The 16,181-nt window shown below is 43.4% G+C and overlaps 2 protein-coding genes across 2 annotated transcripts in view; one reads left to right on the top strand and one right to left on the bottom strand.

Moving 5' to 3' along the window:
* Nucleotides 1-14,778, top strand: part of Rab5a (RAB5A, member RAS oncogene family) — a 25,626-nt gene extending 10,848 nt beyond the window's left edge. Inside the window, exons 3-6 of the mRNA XM_008833160.3 lie at nucleotides 6,450-6,601; nucleotides 6,806-6,928; nucleotides 9,262-9,355; nucleotides 13,368-14,778. Of these exons, the coding sequence (XP_008831382.1) occupies nucleotides 6,450-6,601; nucleotides 6,806-6,928; nucleotides 9,262-9,355; nucleotides 13,368-13,483 (485 nt within the window). The 3' untranslated portion in view covers nucleotides 13,484-14,778. The remainder of the gene's footprint in view (nucleotides 1-6,449; nucleotides 6,602-6,805; nucleotides 6,929-9,261; nucleotides 9,356-13,367) is intronic.
* Pp2d1 (protein phosphatase 2C like domain containing 1) overlaps nucleotides 14,036-16,181 on the bottom strand; it is a 38,026-nt gene continuing 35,880 nt past the window's right edge. The window contains exon 3 of the mRNA XM_017798160.1: nucleotides 14,036-15,727. Within this exon, the coding sequence (XP_017653649.1) occupies nucleotides 14,970-15,727 (758 nt within the window). The 3' untranslated portion in view covers nucleotides 14,036-14,969. The remainder of the gene's footprint in view (nucleotides 15,728-16,181) is intronic.

Genomic DNA, 16,181 nt, shown 5'->3' with positions numbered 1-16,181 from the left:
GGACAGTAGCTTTTGATTTCATACTGTTTCCATTATAGCTGCAGATCACATGGGAATTTGCCAACATTTCAACGATGGTTTTGTCCAATTATGGGTAGCTTTTAAATTTTTGTTTGTACATTTTTCTAAAATTTTCCAAAAGTATTAATTTGTGTTATATTTATAGTCACAAAAATAAATGAAACTATTTTTTTCTTTGTCTTTTTGAGACAGGGTTTCCCTGTAGCCCCAGTTGGCTTGGAACTTGTTGTGTAGACCAGGCTGGCTGCAATCTCAGAGTCTGCCTGTCTCTGCCTCCTAGTGCTGGGATTAAAGTTGTGTGCCACAATTTGAGTGGAAATAATGTGCTTTGATGCAAATTTTTTTTTTTTTTTTTTTTTGTCTTTTTGGTCTTTTTGGTCTTTGTAGCCCCAGCTGGCCTGGAACTCCCTGCTGAGACCAGGCTGGCCTCAAACTCACAGAGACCGCCTGTCTCCCCCTCCCTAGTGCTGGGATTAAAGGCATGCCCCACCACGCCCAGCTTTTTCTTTTTTCTTTTTCTTTTTTATTTGAGACAGGCTGACCTTGAACTCCAGAGATCTGCCTACCAAGTGCTGAAATCAAAGGTGTGTACCATCATGCCCAGCCCATTTTAAATATATATTTTTAATTTATATGTGTGCAGAGACCAGAAGAGCATGTTGGATCTTCTGGAACCGGAGTTAGCAGGCAACAAGTGCTCTTAACCACTGAGCCTATTTTTATTTTATGTATATGCGTGTATTGCCCACGTGTAGGTAAGTACACCTGTGTCTTGCAGTGCCTGCGGAGGACAGAAGAGGCTGTCGGATCAACTGGAGTTACGGACAGTTGTTAGCTGCCGTGTGGGTGCTGGGAGTCGAACTCAGGTCCTCTGCAAGAGCAGTCATTGCTCTTAACCACTGAGCCATCTCTCTCCAGCTCCCCACCTTTGACTCTTTAGCCCTTACTGCTGGATTTACTACGTCCTGGTTTTTGCAGTGCTGGGGATGGAACCTAGGACTCTGCATGCTAAGCAAGCACTCTGCCAACATCTTGGCCCCTAGTTAATAAGTTTTAATAACTTCCCTCCTTTCTTGTGTTTCTTTGTAATGTGTACCTTTTTTACGTCTTTTTGAGACAGGGTCTCCTGTAACCCCAGCTGGCCTGGAACTCACTATGTAGACCAGGCTGGCCTGGAACTCGCTATGTAGACCAGGCTGGCCTGGAACTCGCTATGTAGACCAGGCTGGCCTGGAACTCGCTATGTAGACCAGGCTGGCCTGGAACTCGCTATGTAGACCAGGCTGGCCTGGAACTCACAGAGATCTGCCTGCCTCTGTCTCCAGAGTGCTGGGAGTATGCCACTATGCCCAGCCTAATGTGTCCTATTCTGCTTCCTAGTAAATTTTCTAGAAATTTTAGAAATAACCCGTTACATAAATATAACCTGGTTTTATATTTTTGTTACTAAATTCTAACTCTATGAACTAAGACTTAATTAGGATTGTACCTTTTTTTGAGGTTACAAGAGACATTTTAGCCCTGAAAGTTCAAATGCTGGTTTGATTAGGTCTGGCTGGCCTGGAACTCATTGTGTAGATTAGGCTGGTTTTGAATTTGGACCCATCCTTCTGTCTCTACCCTCTAGTGCTAGGATACAGGCATGCAGTATTCATACTTGGGTGATCGAGTGTGGGGCACTAAATGTTAACCAAACTCTTAGGACTAATTTTAGGGGCTGGAGAGATGGCTCAGCATTCAAGAGCACTGACTGCTTTTACAGAGGACTGAGGTTCGATTCCCAACACCCACATGATGGCTGAGAAAATACTTTTTTAAAAAAAAGATTAATTTTAAGGCTACATCACCGCAGTAGCAGATTTTCCTGGTATAGTCATGCTCAGATGGGGACATAAATAAAGCTAGCGTAAGCCCTGGCCAGCTGACTCCCTTTGAGCAGGCAGCTGTGCATTACATTAGTAGTAGGCTTGATGGGACATACCTGTAATCCCAGAACTGCAGGGCTGAGCTAGGAGGATCTTGAGTTTGAGGCCAGCCTGTGCTACATAGCAAAACCTTATCTCCAAAAAGAAAGTCAAGGCAGTGTTCCCCTTGGAAATGTTGGAGGAGTCCTAGTGAATTTGTAATTTTTATTTCATTTTTCTTGGTTTCCTGCAGACTCAGACTTCTTGTTTTCCAAGGTTTATTGTATTCATTTAGCGATTATATCTTTAGTTTTTGCTTATTGGTTTTCTTTGAAGTGTGGTAAAGTATGTAATAAAATGTACCATCTTAAATATTTCAGTGTACTGTTCAGTGGTATTAAGTGCTTTTTCTGTGTTCCTTGGTTGAGGTAGGATCTTGCTGTGGAGCCTAGGAGCCCAAGCTGGTCTCAGACCTCATGGTCTCAGCTGCTGGGTCACAAGTATGTAAGCTCACACTCACCTCTCTCCTTTCCTTTCCCTCTTGTATTGTGGAGAGTTGGCCCCAGGGCCCTGCTCACACTGCACTGTCACCGCTGCACCCTCAGCCCTTCTTTCCTTTTTAAGTCTTAAGTGATTAGTTGTGTTTATTAGTTCATCTGTTTGGGGACGTTGGTTGCTTATGTGGTTTAGTTATCGTGACTAACGCTGGTGTTCAGATGCTGAGTCTGCTTTCGGTAGCGTTCGATACACACGGGAGTGCTTGCGTTGGACTCTATCCTTTCTCCTGATGGCATTCAGGCCCTTAAAGCATGCACTGTATCTGCAGCCTCATCTTGATGTTTTTGAGGAGTTTCCCCACAGCAGCTATGCAAGCATTCCAGTTTCTACTCAGCAGCACTTTTCAGGTTTTGTTGTGATTTAGTTTGTTTTTTTGAGACTGAGTCTGACTGTGGCCAGATCATGTTTTGAAGAAGCAGAATGTTTGTCATCACCTTTCACCTGTCAGTCTTCAGAAAAGCTTTGAGCTGCCATCTCATCCACTCATCCACTTGGAAAGCTGAAGCCAGAGGTTTGAAGGTTCAAGGCCTGCCTGGGCTATTGAAAAACCCTTTGTGTAAATAAGCTTTGTGCATTTATTAATATACCTTTATGTTTTCTTTTTTTTTTTTTTTTAGATAGGGTCTGGCCATGTAACCCAGCTTGGCCTGGAACTTGCTACCCTTCTGCCTCAGCACACAGATCCTTAGTGCTGGTTACACTGTTCGGTGTTTTTGAGAAGAACAGAATACCTCAGAGACCATTACCAGCACATGGGAAGGCTTTACGTGCTTTTTTGGTTTTTTGGTTTTTTTATCTTCTTTACCATCATTTGATGCCATCGATTTAGATTTTTCCCCCCTTTCATGGTCTCATGGAGTATGACCGTACCTTTTCCCTCTGTGTTACAGGACCCTTAGTGTCCAAAGGCTCAGTGTTTATAGTTTTAGCTAGTGGTGTAGCTCACACCTGTAACCCCGTTTGAGGAAGTTGAGGCAGAAGGATTGTCTCAAGTTAGAGGCTGGTCTTAACTACAGCAGAAAGTGACCCTGTTAAAATGTGCACTTTGGGAGACACTCTGAGTGGAGTTGATTTGAGAATGTAAAAAGTGGCTTGTTCTAGCTGCTGGTCTTTGTTAATCTTTACACTTTTAAATGTGTTTTCATCTGGTTATGCCAGTGTTTTATTATAGAGATGTTGACTTTCTATCCAGTCAAGACCTTGTTTTATTTAAGTTGATGCCTTTGGACTTGAAATTTCTTGTTTAAAAAAAAAAGTTAGGGGGCTGGAGAGATGGCTCAGCGGTTAAGAACATTGACTGTTCTTGCAAAGGACCCAGGTTTGAATCCCAGCACCCACATGGTAGCTAACAACTGTCCATAACTCCAGTCCCAGGGGATCCAACAGCCTCTTCTGACGTCCTCGGGCATTGCACAACATGGGTGCGCTTACCTGCATGCAGGCAATGCACTTATATACATAAAATAAAAATAAGTAAAATTTTTTTAAAAAGTTAGGCTTGATGTGGTGTGGCACACCTTTAGTCCTAGCACTTAGGAGGCAGAGGCAGGTCTGTTCAAGGCCAGCCTGGTCTACATAGTGAGTTCTAGGCCAGCTGGGGCTACAGGGAGAACCTGTCTCAAAAAAACCAAAAGAAGGGGGGAGGGTTGTTTGTGGTTGTTGGTTTTGTTTTTGAGATAGGGTCTCCCTTGTTGCCCCAGCTGGCCTGGCACTCACCAACCCACCTCTGCCTCCTGAGTGTTGGGATTAAAGGTGTGTGCCACCACACCCAGCTTAAAACATCCTTTTAAAATGGTACTTTGTTAATGTTAAAGTTAGAATCAAAAAAGCGAAGATACTTGCTACCCATCCTAACCTGAGTGCAATCCCTATAACCTACATGGTGGAGGGAGAAAACCTGACTCCTGCAAGTTGTCCTCTGACTTCACAGATGGGGCTTGCCGTCAAGCCTGACCACCTAAAGCACAAATAAATGGTGAAATCCCATTGGATTCTTAGAGTAAGGAATAGGAGGGGCTGCCTTGATCAAGTGCGTCTACTCCTCTTGGAAAGGACTGGAGTTCAGCTCCCTGTACCATGTTTAAAGTGAGAGTGAGGGAATGGTTCAATGACCTGAATTGGAGCTCCAGTTCTCATAGTGGAGAGAACCACTTCCTGAAAGTTGTCTTCTAAACTGTGCACATGTGCTTGTGCATACACAGACACACAAAATTGTTTTGAAAATGAAAAGTAGTAGTGAATGGTGACTATGTAACAAATTAAATCTGTATTGAAGTAATGATATCGAAAATGAGAATGTCATAAGTAAAAGGTCATGTGATATTAATTTGGTGGTGATGAGCTAGGACTAAACCAGAAGAATTTTCTAGTATAAAATGTAGTTATTAGCCAGGCGTGGTGGCACACGCCTGTAGTTCCAGCACTTGGGAGGCAGAGGCAGGCAGATCTCTGTGAGTTCAAGGCCAGCCTGGTCTACATAGTTCCAGGAGAGCTGGGGCTACAGGGAGATCCTGTCTCAAAAAGACCAAAAAATAAAAAATAAACATAAAAATAAAATGTAATATCATGTAATGTGTGAACCTGTGCCCAACTATCTACAGGGCTTGGTTTTCAGCTATCTGCCCCATCTCCCTAAGGTAAGTAAATGGGCTGACATCATAAGAGCATTGTATTTGGGTCCAGCCTGCAGCCACTCATGAGGTTAAAGGCTTTTTGCTTAAGTTTTTGAAACAGACTCTCCTGTAAACTGACTTAGAACTCACTATGTAGGCCGCTGCAGTTTCTGTGGGCCTGCCTCTGCCTCCACCTTCCAAGTGCTAGGATTAAAGGCATTCACCACCACAACTAAGCCACACCACTAGCCCCTCCCATGTACTTTTAATCATCTCTAGATTGCTTCTAATACCTAAAGCAGTGGAAATGCTATGAAATTGTTTTACTGTTTTTGTTTTTGTTTTTTGGTCTTTTTGAGACAGGGTCTCCCTGTAGCTCCAGCTGCCTGGAACTCACTCTGTAGACCAGGCTGGCCTCAAACTCACAGAGGATCGCCTCCCGAGTGCTGGGATTAAAGGCGTGCGCCACCACACCCAGCTTTACTGTAATTTTTAAAGATGTGTAACAATGGTAAAAGTATTCTGTACACAAAGTTCTTTTTTTCCCACAAATGCTTTCATTCTGTGTTTGGTTGAAATCAGGGATGCAGGACTGAATCTGTTAGATTTCACCCTGTTTCTTAAATTGTAAAGCAATTAGAAATATGGTCTTAGGGACTGGAGAGATGGCTCAGTGGTTAAGAGCACTGGCTACTCTTTTCAGAGGGCCCAGGTTCAAGTCCCAGCACCTACATGACAGCTACATGAGTCTGTAACTCCAGTTCCAGGAGATCCAGCACCCTCGGTTCTGACCTTCACGGGCACTGCACAACACAGGTGCACCTACTTGCATGTAGGCAATATGTTCATACACATAAAATTAAAATAATAAAATTTTTTAAAAGAGAAATACAGTCTTAAACCTTGTAGCAGATTTTTTGCTGTGTTGAGGATTGAGCCAACATCTGGTGCAAACTGGAAAAGTTCCACACCCAGCTACACGGCTTTCAAACAGAAGGAGGACTTTTCAGTCTGACCTCACCGCGTGGGTCTCGTGTGAGGAAATGCGTTTATCTCGCTTTGAAGCCCTGGCTCTGCGGATGAGTCTGTAAAATGCGGCTGTGCAGTGTGTCGGGCTCACTAGGTAGAGGGGGGCCGCTGAGATGGCTCAGCGGTAAATGTACCTCCTTTGGAAGATTATGGCCTGAGTCCACTCCTGAATCTGTCCTCTGACCTCTACCCTACACCATGCTGTGCTGACTGACACATGCCTGAACTCCCACACCCATGGTACACACTGAACATTTTCTTTTTAAGCAGTCTCCCAAAAAAGTTGGGAGAATGTTAAGCTTATTACAGCCACTTTCTTTTTCAGCTGCTTTTCTAACCCAGACTGTATGTCTTGATGACACAACAGTGAAGTTTGAAATATGGGACACAGCTGGCCAGGAGCGCTACCACAGCCTAGCACCGATGTACTACCGAGGAGCACAGGCAGCCATAGTTGTGTACGACATCACCAATGAGGTGGGTATTCAGAATCTGCTTAAAAGACTGGCAAATCCTCTGGGTAGTCTTTCTGCCAAAGCTTTTGTGAGTGGAACATAAGGTTGATCCAATCCTAAGAATTCCCTCCCACAGGGTTACCTTAGAGTCTTCTAAAGCGTTGTCTCATAAGACATACTTCTTTTTTTTGAGCCTGTGTCAAATAGCTTTTCCTTTGTTTAACAGGAGTCCTTTGCAAGAGCAAAAAACTGGGTTAAAGAACTCCAGAGGCAAGCAAGTCCTAATATTGTGATAGCTTTATCAGGAAACAAGGCTGATCTAGCGAGTAAAAGAGCTGTTGACTTCCAGGTATGTTAAATTTAGCTTACATTTGAAAGCACGAGTTTTTAGCAACTTTTGTGTTGTTGTTGGGTTTGGTTTTGGTTTTGGTTTTGTTTTTTTTGAGACGGGATCTCCCCGTAGCCAGAGTAGACCAGGCTGGCCTTGATCTCACTGAGATCTACCTGCCTCTGCCTCCTGTATGCTGGGATTAAAGGCATGCACCACCACAGCTGGCTGAAGCATTTTGTAAATTTTTAAGCCATGAAAATAGTAAAAATAAATGAATAAATTTTTAAGAAATAAATATGAAGTACTAATATATAAGTATTCTTCCTGATAGGAAGGAAAGCTTAGGAATAGAGCAGTTGGCGCCACGTAAACCAGGCATAGTGGCACATGCCTGTAAAACCAAGGGAGAGGGAAGCAAGAGGCCCAGGAGTTAAAGGTCAGCCTTGGCTCTGTGAGACCCTGTCTCAAAATATATTTTTTTCCCACAAACCAGTACAGAAGTGTGTGTGTGTGTGTGTGTGTGTGTCCAACATTTGTATGCCTGCAAGTTGGTTTGTGTAGCTGTCCTTAAAGTGGAGTTCAGAAAGAAAGACTCCAAAAACTGGTTGGAGAAGTTGGAGAGAGGTGGCTCATTAGTTCAGAGCACATACTGTTCTTTCAGAGGACCCAAGTTCCATTCTGAGCACTCCTGGTAGGCTGCACACAACCTCCTATAACCACAGCTCCGAGGGATCTGATGTCCTCTCGCCTCCATGGGCACCTGCACTTTCATTTGTGAGATACAATAAATAGACTAATTAGCGATAAATAAACTAGTTTGAGCTAAGCATGGAGACACATGCCCATAATCCAGTGATTGGAGATAGAGGTAGCAGATTGCCATAAGTTTTAAACCAGACTGATTTGCATAGTTAACATAACCCATCTCAAAAACAGGAAGGAAAAAAGAAAACTTGCCAGTGAGATGGCTCAGTGGGATCTTGCCATCACCCTGAAGACCTGTGAGTTTGATTCCCAGAACTCAATATGGTGGGAGGAGAGAACAGACTCCTATAAGCTGTCCTCTGGCCTCCACTTGTGTGTTCTACACACACCACAATAAGTAAATGTAAAAATAAGATTAAAACATAGCTGATTTAGAATGTCCCCTACTGGGACTGGAGAGATGGCTCAGCGGTTAAGAGCAATGGTTGTTCTTTCAGAAGACCGGGGTTTGAATCCCAGCACCCACATGGCAGCTAACAACTGTCTGTAACTCCAGCCCCAGGGGATCCAACAGCCTCTTCTGTCTTCCTCGGGCATTGCACGACCTGGGTGTACTTACCTACATGCAGGCAGTACACACATATACATAAAATAAAAATAATAAATAAAATTTCAAACAAAATACTTGTTGGATGTATAAATGGTTGCTTTCTGTCTTAGTCTGGGTTTCCCAGAAGCAATACCTAATAATAGCAGCAGATATTGGAGTCCAATCAGCACCTCCAAAGGGGTTCAAAAAAAAAAAATTACTGTAGAATGTCCCCTGATAAAATATAGAGTAAATCCTGATCATTTAAAAAGAAAACAAATATTAGACTTTTTTTTTTTTTTAACTGTCTCTCAGAACTGGAGAGATGGCTCAGCGGTTAAGAGCACTGACTGTTCTTGCAGAGGACCCAGGTTCCATTCCCAGCACCCACATAGCAGCTAACAACCATCCATACCAGCTCCAGAGGATCCGATGCCCTCGTCTGACCTCTGAGGGCATTGCACGACACAGGTGCACTAACTTACAATAAACTCATACACATAAAATTGAAAAAATTTTTAAAGGTGCAGGGCTAGAGCGATGGCTTAGTGGTTAAGCACGCATACTGCTCTCCCAGAGGTCACAAGTTCAATTCCCAACACCCATGTCTGGTGGCTTCCAGCCTCCCATAACTCCAGCTCTAGGGGATGTGATGCTGTCTTCTGGCTGCACTCACATGTACAGACACACACATAGACACATCATTGAAAATAAAACGTAACTGGGTGTGGGTGTCTGCTTACTCCCTGCAGTCAGCGTGTAGAGGCAGGCAGATCTCCGTGAGTTTGAGTCCAGCCTGATCTACATAGCAAGTTTCAGGCCAACCAGTGCTGCATAGTGAGACCCTGTCTCAACAAATAAGCAAAATCTTCCTTTTAAAAGTTTTACGGTGGTGAAGAAAATGCTCCATTGTGCGCTGTGCACATTGCTGCCGCTCTGCCGTGGCTGCTTCTACAGCTGCTGGTTGGAGGTGTCAGATAAGGACGTTTTTTTCTAGGAGGTAAAGCAGGTATACTCTGCGTTCAAGGGATAAATCTTGCTTTTTTTTAATGAACAGGAAGCACAATCCTATGCAGATGACAACAGTTTATTATTCATGGAGACATCAGCTAAGACATCAATGAATGTAAATGAAATATTCATGGCAATAGGTAAGATCAATAACATTTTTCAGACGATAAAAACAAGCAAAACACATGGAACATTTGGTCAATCTCCTAAAAATTACTCCGTTTTTTAATTGATTGTACTAGATCCCTTCCACCAAGCAGTTTTTGTTAGTAATATGGTTAAGACTGGAAAGCAGGGTACGGCGGCAGTGTTCCTATGATCCCAGCACTTAGGAGGTGGAGGCAGTAGGATGGACCAGGAGAAGGTCTTCCGTAGTAACGTGAGTTTGAGGTCGGCCTGTGCATGAGAACCTGTCGACTGATCAGAGAACAGAAGAGGCCCTTTTGGTTGTTTTCTTTGGTTTTGGTTTTGGTTGTACTGGGAATTAGGCCTAGGCCTCAGACCAGAAGGCAATCTCTGTGCCTACCACTAAGCTGCACCCAGCCCCAGGAATATCACCATATTTGTCTTCATTTGTGAATATTAGGTAGATTCTCCCGAAGATTTTACTGAAACTTCTGAGCACATACAGGATTTCCTGTTACTACCTGCTTTTATTATATAGAAATACCTCTTATTTGTGAGGAATACATTCCAGACCCTCTGGATTCCCAAAACCACTTCATCTAATGCCTTGTCCATTTGTTTCTGGTTGTTTAACTGGAAAATGACCTGCCTTTTCTATCTTAGTTATGTAGCACATTCTGTGGCCATAGTTTTTCCAGTTAGAGGTGGAACAGCAAAACTAGCACAAATTCTCTTCCCTTCCCAGTTTTCATAAATAGAAGATTCTTTTCCACTTGGGCTGGGAATTGGGCCAAGCGTCTTTGCCAGGCCAGTGCTGCACTGTCCCCCCTCCCTGAAGATAGGTTTTCTTGGGTCTGGGTTTTTGGTGGTGGTAGGTGGTGTTTTTTTTTTACTTTCATTTTGTTTTCTTTTTCAAATATGGTCTTGGTAAGTATCCAGGCTGGCCTAGAACTTGGAGTCTGGAGTGCTGGGGTTATAGGTGTGCACAGCCAGGCCTGACTTGGAAGATTTGTGGGATTTTGTTTTTTCCTTTTGCAGTGAGGCTCATGTGGCTGAGGGTAACCTTGCACTCCTGTGCTTTCAGGCATTCTGAGTACATAAGGGTTTCTTGAACAGAAACACTGGGATCCCAAGGCAGTCTCATCATTGAGCTGACTACTACCGGGCCAAGTAGCAGGCATGCAGTGAGTGCTCTGGTCAGTGACCATGTCCTCAGCAGGCAGGTGGAGACACTCGATCTCAGCACATGACTTAGACCTTCGTGGGTTTTTTTGTGGTTTTTGGTCTTTTTGAGACAGGGTCTCCCTGTAGCCGCAGCTGGCCTGGATTCACTAAGGAGACCAGGCTGGCCTCGAACTCACAGAGATCCTCCTGCCTCTGCCTCCCGAGTGCTGGGACTAAAGGTGTGCACCACCACGCCCGGCTATCTCTCACTGAACCTTGAACTCACCAGAGACCCCAGGGCCTGCCTTTCTCCTCTCCCTCACACCCCATCAGCCCTAGTACTAGAGTTATGGGTACTTGTTGTTATGTGGGTTCTGGGGATCCAACCTCAGATCATCATGGTTGCATAACAAGCACTTTCCCCACTGAGCCCGTGTTTGGTTTTTTTCAGACAGTCTCACTGTATAGCCAAGACTGGTCTGGAACTCCAAATCCTCTTACCTCAGCCTCCCAAGTGTTGGGATTATAAGATGGCATGGAACTTCCATGTTCAGTTGGGCTACACTTTAATCCTCCTTTAAGTTTTTAAGACATCACTGACCTGGGGACTTCACTAGGGTCAGGGATGTAGCTCTGTGGTACACTGTGCAGTGTTCTTGAAGTCTTTTAAAGAAATACCAAGTGTAAATGGAACTGTGGTTTTTCGTAAAGTTTGTGTTTCAAATCACATAGCATATAGCACAATCCAATTCAAGGACAAAAAATTCCTCATTGATGTTTATTTCCTTTGGCCTCCTGTACTCACTCAGATGTAATTACAGAAAGTTCTTGGAGAAGTAGACCAAAGAGGGCAATGTATGCTCATTCCAAAACCCAACCCAAGGTGTTCGTTATAATTACACTGCTAGCTTAGATCAGCGTTTGCTGAGATCAGTGTTTGTCCACTTCCAGGGCATTTGACTGAGAATGTGCTATCATATAACACTTGATGATACTGTCTCTAGGGCCACTCCTAGAGGAGGCCCGGGGAAGGCTCTCTTCCCAAACTTCAGTGCTCAGGGACCTGCTGCCCAGTATCCAAGATGCTATGGGTGATGGGGGTTGATGTGGAATACATAGGAACAAAACAATAAAGGGTTAAGAAATGCAGGCTGGGGCTGGAGAGACAGCTCAGCAGTTAAGAGAAGTCACTGCTCTCGCAGAGGACCCAGGTTTTAATCCCAGCACCCACATGGCAGCTAACAACCATCCATAACCCCAGTTCGGGGGATCCAGCCTCTCTAAAGAAAAATGCGTGCCAGGCATGGTAGCACACGCCTTTAATCCCAGCACTCCGGAGGCAGAGGCAGGCGGATCTCTGTGAGTTCAAGGCCAGCCTGGTCTACAGAGTGAGTTCCAGGACAGCTGGGGCTATAGGGAGACCCTGTCTCAAAAAGACAAAAAAAAGAAAAATGTAGGCTGGAGGTTTAGCTTTGTGGTAGAGAACTTGTCTAGCAAGCCCTGCCTAACACCACAAACAAAACAACAAAGATCCAGGATTCACTGGGAGTTCAGACTGGAAGGAGCATTTGCTTTCAGGAATATTAACGTACTACTCTCTCCCCTCACATCAAATCCAGCATCCCCCAGGGGACTTGGGGATCGGAACATAGCTTAAACTATAGCTATTAGTGCTATTTGGAAACTTTGTCCCTATTTGATGGTCATAGTCACGGCTATAATGACATTTGGAACAGCTTTAGAGGCTAGACCTTTAGAAGTGATTCCATTTATGTTAGGTATAACTACTGGTGAGAGCCATAAGGGGTTGGGAATGTCATAAAGGGCAGGCTTGATTGGGGTCAGGGTCATGACTTGTTCTCAGAAATGTTTAGGACAGCCTAGAGAGCCCTGGTAAGAGGTAGGTGAGCTTTTCTAGAAACTGAGTAACTGGCTGTTACCCATTGACTTGGATTTTAAGTCTTACTCAATTGGCTTGGTTTTTGTTGTTGTTGGTTTTTGTTTTTTGGGTGTTTTTGAGACAGGACCTGGAACTCTTATTGAGACCACATTGGCCTTAAACTCACAAAGGTCACCTGCCTCTGCCTCTGCCTCCCAAATGTTGGGATTAAAGGTGTGCACCACCACACCGGGCTTGACTTTGTTCTTCAAAGTGAAGTTTCAATATGTTGCCCAGGCTAGTCTCAAACTCTTGGGACTCAAGTGATCACCCAGAGTAAATAGCTAGGACTACAGGCATACCTCTCCACCCCAACAGATTTTGTATAATAGTTTAATTAATGATTACAAAATGGTCTAGGCACATAGCTCAGCCATAGTGCACTTGCCTAGTGTGTACCTTTGTTCTTCAAAGTGAAGTTTCAATATGTTGCCCAGGCTAGTCTCAAACTCTTGGGACTCAAGTGATCACCCAGAGTAAATAGCTAGGACTACAGGCATACCTCTCCACCCCAACAGATTTTGTATAATAGTTTAATTAATGATTACAAAATGGTCTAGGCACATAGCTCAGCCATAGTGCACTTGCCTAGTGTGTACATGGCCCCAGCATGAGGGGGGGGGGAGAGAGAGAGAGAGAGAGAGAGAGAGAGAGACTGATGATCATTAAATACATGGTGTTACTAGGGAAATCTAGTTAAGATTTAACTGTCTACAGCTGGTCCCCACCTACTCCTTTAGTTCAGCAACTAGTGGGGTTTTGTTGTTTTGTTTTGGTTGGCATTTGGTCAACATTTGAAAAGAACAAACCCACAGTCACATGAAATGGGGTAGCCCAACTGGAGAATACTATCATAAATGAGCAGGTGAAAGTGCTTTTAATGTGAATATTATAATTTTGTTTACTTTGATCATTTTTCTCAGCTAAAAAGCTGCCAAAGAATGAACCACAGAATCCAGGAGCAAATTCGGCCAGAGGAAGAGGAGTAGACCTTACTGAGCCTGCACAACCAACCAGGAGTCAGTGTTGTAGTAACTAAACCTCCAGTTTGAACTAGCTGGAGTATTCTGCTTCCTAAATGTCAATAACCATGGAGTTGGAGCTTTTAGCCGGCCCAGTATGACTTCCAAAAAGAGACTTATGATAGAATCAAGTTTCTAATACAGAATTATTTTGAGTGTTTTGAACTTAATTTTTAATAACATGCATGTGTCCCTCCAACTAATGTTTCAGTGAAAAGGGAAGTGAGAAGTGTGTGCAACTTGTTCCTCTGGAGAGGTTGAGGGAATGCTTTCTCACCATTAGGGATAAAGGCAGATGACCATCTGGACCCACAGGAACCATCCACTTTCTCCTGACTGGGACAGTAGTCACATGTGAAAGATGTGGAGATTACTAATGTGGGCTTTTAGAAGACTCAATATTTATGCTTAGCAACAGTATTCAAGCAAATGATCATTTCTTCTATTATCTAAAAAGTATACATTCCACATTTTAATAACTTGATCCCAAGAACATGGTCCCATGTCTCCAGAAAGAAGATTCTTAGCAGCACCTAAATTATACTCGGTCTTACTATTGTTTTTTTTAATGGGGTTTAAAAAAAGTCAAACGTAACCCTGTCATGTTTTACAAATATAAAAACTGCTAAATGAATTTTATTGAATGGTGTTCCCTTCCTTGTGAGCTCTTCAACGAAACTGAAACCAACCCAGGTGTCTGTAATTTCTGTTTAATCACTGTTGGCCATTACGTATAGGTCTTTTGTTTGGGGCAGGGAGGGGCTCTTGTTCTCTTTGGACATGGTATAGTCAGTGCACTAACAATTATGTACATTCAAACTTGATTATTTTAAATATGATCCTCAGCTGTACTGTAAATAGGGTACTGCATTGTAGTCTCCATATGTTTATTTTTTTCTGTAATATTTAAGAGCTGCTTAAAAGTATACAAAATGTACAGTTACTAAAACAGCTAATTATTTCTTTCCCCCTGTGAGAGAAAGGGGCTTCAGTTGTTCCTACAGGCTAGAACCTTAATAAACGGTGTACCTGTGATTGTAACATAAGTATTACAATGTTAGTAACAACCTTGCAGCCTTGTTTTTCAAAGTCCATTTTATTTTGATCAATTCAGTATATTGCACTAATTATTTTAGGTATTTTCATTATATGAAATCTACCATGTGTCAGATGATTTAATCTATTTAAGTGTTGAACTGCTAGCAGAACTTGTACATTTTACAGTAACTCAGAATTGGTAAGGAAAACAGTTCACCAGTGTTTAGTTTTATATTGAGGTGCTCAGGTTGGAATAAAGTGGTCTAAAAAGCTACACCGAGTTTCTCTTCTCTGACGTACAGCAGTGAGCTTAACTTACTGATAGCTAACCTACTTCTGCTGTCTTGACATTTTCAAAAATGATGCACACAGTAGCCACTTAGCATCCTAGAACCTGCTTCATGGAAGATGTGTCCCGGACCTGTTGTTTGTCCTTGCTGTTCTGGATCACTGGGACTTTATTTTTCATGTCAGCAACTGGTACTCACTGCCACTGAGAAACACCACCATGACCGTGATGTTGTCTCTGGAGCCACCTTCTAGGGCTGCATTCACAAGCGCCCGGCTGACGTACTCTGACACACCTTCATAGAAGCTCTTGGCGCATTGTACAACAGCACGTGGCACATTCTCGCTGCCTTGAGCACCATCTATCCTGGAGAATCTGTTGGTGTCTCTCTTGTCACCAGGGTTGCTAGTCACTTCTGGAGGAAGCCTCTCTACATGTACTGACTCAGGTACCTTTTTCGTTATCTCCATAGCTGACGTGCGTTCTTCAGATTGTTTGTACTGGAACAGTACATGGATGTTACTATCTGACGGAGAACAGGGCTCTTCAGATGACAGAGACTTGTTGTCCATGTCAGAAGCACATGCGTCTTTATAGACTTGAAACAGGGTTATCACTAGTGCAGTGGCCTCCTCCTTATCCAAAACTTCCCAGAGTCCATTTGTGGCCAAGATGAGAAACTGACACAGGTCGTCTATAGGGACGGAGATGGTCTGAGGTGCTGGGATAATGAACTTCTTCAGCCTAAGGTTTCCATGGAACCCAAGGCCTCTAGTGGTTATGTTGTGCCCTTCTAGGAGCCCATAGGTCTCGGTGGAAGTGATGACAGCTCCGCTCTGAAGGACTCTTCTTCTCTCCTCGCTGTTTCGTGTGGTGTGTTCTTTGGTTAGGCAGAACCCTTTTCCATTTCTGCATAAGACTGCTTGCACATTACCTAAAAGGTTATTTTTATGTTAGAGATTAATAATCAATTTGTATTAAAGTATGCTGCTTACTAATTCTGTGTTTCAATGCTAAACAGAAAGTAGGCCATGTAAATGTTTTCTTGTTGAGACAGGGTCTCCCTGTAGCCCCAGCTGGACTGAACTCACTGTATAGACCAGGCTGGCCTTGAACTCACAGAAATCTGCCTGCCTCTGCCTCCTGAGTGGATTACAGGCCTGTGCCACCACACAGTGCTGGTCTCAAAAAGATAAAAATAAGCTACAAATAATAAATAATTTGTAAATCAAGCTTTTATGAAACTTTCAAATAATTATTTTGGAGAATCACACTGAACTGTTGTGGGGTTTTTTTTTTTTTGTTTTGTTTTTTTCTTTTTAAGATAGGGTCTCCCTGTAGCCCCAGCTGGCCTGGAACTCACTATGTAGACCAGGCTGACCTCAAAC

The sequence above is a fragment of the Nannospalax galili genome, unplaced genomic scaffold (assembly GCF_000622305.1).
Source record: "Nannospalax galili isolate Female #2095 unplaced genomic scaffold, S.galili_v1.0 scaffold215, whole genome shotgun sequence".
Lineage (NCBI taxonomy): Eukaryota > Metazoa > Chordata > Mammalia > Rodentia > Spalacidae > Nannospalax > Nannospalax galili.
Note: the sequence above shows the minus strand (reverse complement) of the source record. Positions and strands in the feature narration are given on the sequence as shown.